General features: G+C 43.1%; 1 protein-coding gene across 4 annotated transcripts in view; it reads left to right on the top strand.

The window, feature by feature from the left end:
• Nucleotides 1-1,526: 1,526 nt before the first annotated feature.
• TULP3 (TUB like protein 3) overlaps nt 1,527-6,039 on the top strand; it is an 87,611-nt gene continuing 83,098 nt past the window's right edge. For all 4 annotated transcript variants that reach the window (XM_073222882.1, XM_073222881.1, XM_073222883.1 and 1 more), the window contains exon 1: nt 1,527-1,643. In XM_073222882.1, the coding sequence (XP_073078983.1) occupies nt 1,603-1,643 (41 nt within the window). In that variant the 5' untranslated portion in view covers nt 1,527-1,602. The remainder of the gene's footprint in view (nt 1,644-6,039) is intronic.

Here is a 6,039-nt window from a genome sequence, read left to right as displayed (position 1 = left end):
TCCTGCTTCTGACTGCCAATCATGCAGCAATACTGCTGCTCCCTCCACAGAAGTCTTTTTAAATTGTTTTCTTTAACTCCAACTCATTAATCCTTTAATCACCTCTCTCAAACTAATTCACTCCACATTTTTGAATACCAGCTCTGTGTCAGGCTCATGGGCAGCTTCCTCTGACCTGTTAGATGAAAAAAATCAAACTCTGAGTTTTGATAATTGAACTTCCACCTCTGCAACCTTGGCTCATCTGCTGGAAGAGCAAGATGAAAACGAGGCAGCAAGCCCTGTTTTAGTGAATACGATGGGATCAGGGAGGTGAAGGGGAGAGAGATACTAGGTTATCTGGTTTGCTGTGTTTTGATTTTTTATTTCCAGCCAAAGAAATCTGTAAATATTAAATAGAGTGAGAAAATGGTTTCTTGTAGTAACTGTTTAAAATGTGTGTAAATGAATGTGGAAATTTTTCAGAGAATACTACTTCCTAATGCAGGGCTGCCCAGGCAACAAAAGTGTCTCCATGGTCCTCTCACTAGTACAAAGAGTTTCCCATTCAACTCCATTCATTCGGCTTTAAGAGTCAGGTCCAGCCTGAGCCAGACAAGCGGGGATTATTATTTTATAGATGGGGGTTTGAAACGGATAATGAACCATGTTCTGGTCACAGTGAGGGGCGACTGACCTGGGAGCACAATTCTCTGCTCTCCTAGCTTGTGCCAAATTCTATGCCTCTTAGAAATTCAAAACCAATGGGAAAACAACTTCGACTTCCAAATGTGATAACTTATGTCAGCAGTTTTGTAGACACTATAGTGCTGTATATAAGTTGGTGGTGAGAAGAGATGTATTGGAAACGGGAGTACAGGTCTAGATAGCGGATTTCATTAAGGGATATGGATGTGTGAAGATGGGCCACAGGCTGTAGAGATGTAAATGGAAAAGATTCTTAGGAGAGTCTGTAGAGCTAGTGTTAGGAGGGCTCTCACCGCTCAGGCTTGGAGTAGGGGAGCCTCAAGTTTCGCGCAGTTGGAGAGCCAACTAGGTAACTATGAAAGGTGCTTTTAACGGGGAATGACTGCTGGAGAGGGAACCAGTGTGGTTCCCAGGAAGGCCCTGGTGTCCGGAAGGGGCCGACCTGAGGCAGGCGGCAGAGGTCTGTAGGTGCTCACATTACAGACCTCTGGGTGGTCTCTGGGTACAAACAGCCGGAAGTGCGGGAAGACTGCTTCGTGTGTGGCGGTTAGTGGGGGATGGGTGGCTCCCCGACTGGCTTTCCAGCCGCCGGGAGTGAAGTAGCTGAGGCAAGCACAGCCTTCCGCCCGGGGGGGGTCTTCCCGGTGCGCCGCACCAGGAGCCAAACCCTAATGCGTCACCTAGCTTGGGCGCAGGGGCCTTTTACGCCCTGTTCATACTCCCCTTAGAAACCCTCCCGCAACGCCGGGCGGCGGCAATAGCCAATGAGAGGCGAGAGGCCGGCACGCAGACCAATGGGCAATGGCGACAGTGCGCGGTTCGGTTGTTAGGGGGCGGGGCCCGGCTGCTGGCCAGTCTTGCCTCCCTAGCCGCAGAGTCGGGGTCTAGACGCGTTCGCTCACAGCGGCGATCGCGATGGAGGCGTCACGCTGCCGACTGGACCCCTGCGAGGACAGGTCAGAGAGGGTGTCGGCTGGTCTCGTGCTGAGCGGGGCGGAGCGGAGTGAGACCGTGGCGGGACCGTCTGCGAGCTCGCAAGAGCGGGAGTTGCGCGCGGGTCTGACGGGGAGGGACTGGTTCGTCGCAGGAGGCGAGTTCCCTCTCCCCAGTCCGCCGTGGGACCCCCTTTTTGCAGGCGAGCGGCGGGGAGCCGCGGCCCTGCAGCGTGCGCGGGAGCAGGGACTTCATTTCGGGTCCCTGCGTGGGACACTCGTGGTTTTCGTTGCGAACTCGTCTTGCCCTGGTGGGCCGTGCCTCTCTCGCGCTGCCGCGGCGAGTCCTGACTAGGCTGGAGGAAGGCTTTCTCGGGGCGTCCAGCCGGAAGACTCTGGGTGTTATTTAATGATCGGTTCTACTGCGTTGCTTTTGGCAGGCAGTGCTGGATTCTGGAACGGAGTTCGAGGGCAGAAATGCAAAACAATTCTTCTTTTGCTTTTTCCTACTTTGTAGGAATAATCTTACCCAGGACTGTGTTATTTGCAGTGTACCGTACCCCTTGTTTGAGCACCGCTTAACTCAGCCTCCGCCAGAGGAACAGCCTGGGAAATAAAACGATCCGACATCTCAGCTTGTCACTTTCTTGTTAGCAAGGTTGATGAAAAGTTAATGGGGAGCGGCGTCAAATCGTCGGCTTAACTTCGGCATTACCTGAGTATTTTAGTCATGCCGACTGTATCCCCCCGCTCTTTATTCCATTACCTCGGCGAGTAAAGAGCATGTAAGGATTTACTCTGGTATTTAGACTATAGGTATTGAAACGTTTTTGAGCCATTTAAAATCCTTGTCATGAACGAGGCGTTGGGGTAGAGAACACTCATTTTCCGATTTTATCTGGTTTTATTTATGTGATAACTGCGCTCTGTGAAATTTGTTCACTGCACTTTTTTTTCACGTCTAGAGAAAAATAATCCACATTTATAAGTAAATAAATATGGAAGGTGTTAGAAGGAGATAGAGTTAAAATTCAGATGGTATTTGTTCAGCTGCAGGCACACCCTAAACCTCAGCTGAATGGTTTTAAGGTAGTAAATTTAATGGGTACCAGATGATTGATATGACTCGCGATTTGGGGCGAAAAAAATGGAATTGGCTTGGAAATTGAAACCAAGGAGGCAAAATGGTTTTTAATTTATTGGATCTGAAGTTTAAAGGGATAATTTAAAATGTTTTCCCTCTTTTTTTTCCCTGAGAAAACAGCTCTTTAATTTTAAAATTGATATTAAAGGGAAATGTGTGAGTCACCAAATGTTTCTCCTGCCCTAGGTAATGTTAATACAGCTTCTGTCAGTGTTTAACTCATTTGTCACGGAGAGGAAGTGACAAGTCTCTTGCTTTTTTGGCTCCAGGTTGTGTGCTTAATATTTTTGATGAAACACATCGATAGAGTTTTTGATATTACACCTTTCAATGTGAAGCATAACATCTGACTTAAATCTCCTGTAATTTGTTTTATTTGAATTGTGTGACTGTTTTACCATGAGGCAGATTTATTTTCGACAAAGTAGAAAAGTTAACATAAACTTCAAATGTTTTTTCCAAATATGAAATATTTAGTGAAAATTGGAGGTGGAATTTAAAACAGCCGTCTCACCTTTGTTGACGCTAGGTATTGTACACTATAGATTTCCTGGAGATGACATCGGTTGGCTGGTGCTGGAACTTGAGCGCCCTCTTGCCTTTTGTTCATGATCGGGAATTGAAGGTGTGGTGAGACTTCTCAGTGTGATGTGACCTTGTGACCTAGAGTTGACTAAGAGGGTCCTCATCTGTGGTTTATCCATATACCATGGCTTCTCTTCAGAAATATGAACCTGGAAGTCATGGTTTGGCCAGGCTTATTATCCACTCTCATGTTCTCTCTTTTTCAAATATTCCATCAGAACAGCATTGTTGGCAAACAGACTTACCCAGTGCTTAAAAATCCTTAGGTAAACTAAAAAGTAATGACTACAGTATGTTTGGCTAACAGCAAAAACTGCAGTAAAGGCCTAATAACGTCTGACACACATGTATTTCTCGAAATGTGAAGGCTACATACACATGTAGAAAGGAAACAGTAACTGTGTAATAATCCTCCTTTCTTCCAGGATCCCTTGTTCCAAGCAGACAGACTCAGACATTTTTGGGCATAGTTTTTAATTCTGACTTCTCTTATCTTTGCTGTGGAAACTCTGCTGTTTCCCCTGCATTTGTACCTATTGAGAGAGAAGGTTAACATTTCTTCTTACCAGCCGGAAAAGTATGCTTGAAGTCATCAGAGGAGGAGTTGAAACTGTCTTGCTTCTCCTTATTTGAGAATTTTAGGACTAGTCGGGGCCTTGATGATTCCCTTAGTTTTCTGTTCGAGAGTAGTTCCACAGTGGAATGTTGAGGCTTCTTTCAAACTGGAATCTCCTGTAGTCTGCTTTTGCTGTATTTCCTCGGAGTCAATTCACTAGGAATAAACTCTTTGAACTACTAAATCTATTCTGCCTCATCAGGGATCCTTCCTGTTAGTAATAATGAAAGCTGTAAACTCTTCCTGGCCTGGTTAAAGCTTAAGTCCACTTTCAGGCACATTATCCACATGCTGGTTGGCGTGCTGTCTCCATTCACTTGCTTAATGCTTGGTGTGGGCTTGATGGTGAGGACTGTCATCTCTGTCCTTTTGCCCTGGGACCTCTGTGAAAGCATTAACAACTAGCACTCTATCACATGTGTTACCAGGACCTCGGGAAGACCACAGTTCTGAAAAGGATTATAGTAATACTTTTTATTGTTCATAAGATGCTGTTTCACCACAAGGCATTGTGGTGAGGGGGGAGAAAAACACTGGAAGCGCCCGGTGGCTTCTTGAGTTCTACTCCCAGCTTTTTCGTTCTCTGGCAGTGTGATCTTGAGCAGCTCATCTGCTTCTTAGGCTTCAGTTTTCTCCTCTGGAAAATGAGGGCTTCTTTGGAGTCCTTCAGTGATTTACAACGAACTAAGAAACTAACATATTTTTAACTGTACATGCTCAGGTTTCAAAATACAAAATGATATTCAATGAAAAATATGTCTTTATTTCTCACTGTCCCCATGTCACCTACTTTATTCATTGGTAGGTTTCTTAGGGAGCCTTCCAATGATATTCTACATTTTAATCTCTTAATATTCCTTTCCCACTATTAAAATTTGGTGGTTTTGAGTTTTAGGGTAGAATATAATAATCTAAACTCTAATATCTACTTTTATCATGTGCAACATGTATTTTTAGAATATGAACTATGATTGCTATAAGTTCTAATTTTTTTCCTATGATAATTAATGTATAGAATATAGGACTGTAAGAAGAAAACAAGAGTTATTTTTCAGGCAGGCTTCTGGAAAAATAAATCATTGCTATTTAGCTTTGGAGGAAGAAACTTCAATAAATCTACAGTTCACCTTTGAAAGTAGGTTTTAGAATGAAATAAGTGTAATAGAGGATTGACTTGTTTCCCTGTTGAAATATAGTGTAATTTTGTTCTGGTGATTTGATATGTCTTATAAGCTGGAGGCAAAGTAGAGGGGAATGTTTTGACTGGGTTGTTCTCAAGCTGTGTTTTTAAGGGAAGATATGACTAAATAAAATTATCAGTAATAATGGCTTCCATCCTGTAACCTTTGTGGTGTTCTTAGTGCTTTTATGTATTTGATCTCTTGAACTTTATACTCTGAAGAAAGCCGGGCTGGTGTCATTATCTTTACTTTATAGATAAGGAAATTAAGGCTAAGAGAGGGCGTAATATATCTTAGGTCACCTGACAGGTAAGTTATATAGTCAAAAGTGAAATCCAGCTTTAGATCTCTCATCTCCTCTTTTCTTCTCACTTTTTATCAGAATATCTATTCCAGATATTCTGGATGTCATGTGTGCATATAAACAAGAACAGCTGATACTGATTATATTCTAATTATTTTTAGGGTGAGCAGTTGAAGACATCAGACATTTTAGCAAAGTACAAATGAATATGAATTTTATCCCATGGAAAGGAAGTGGAAATATTTATTTGGTACTGTTAGGCAAAAGAATGTGCTTTCATCTGCACACAAGAAAGAGAGGGGAAATAAGTAACATTTCTGAGGAGAGAAAATGAAACCCCGAGAAAAGGAGAATCAGGTGAGAGGGAGAATGTTCATTAACTTAGATTCTGAGTAATGTCTATTACTTTATATCTATAAAGAATAAATGGAATCTTTAGCTTCCGGATCAAATCATATATTTAAAATAACCTTTCTGTTTGGGTCACTCAAAAGGATGTTTTTGCTTTGCTCTGTGAGGCAAAACGAGGAGGGCTTCTCACTCTAAAGGAATTTTCTTTACTGCATTCTTTGGGGCCAAATGAATGATCA

This window comes from Manis javanica, chromosome 15 (genome assembly GCF_040802235.1).
Source record: "Manis javanica isolate MJ-LG chromosome 15, MJ_LKY, whole genome shotgun sequence".
In the NCBI taxonomy this organism is placed as follows: Eukaryota; Metazoa; Chordata; class Mammalia; order Pholidota; family Manidae; genus Manis; species Manis javanica.
This window is presented reverse-complemented; position numbering and strand designations above follow the sequence as displayed.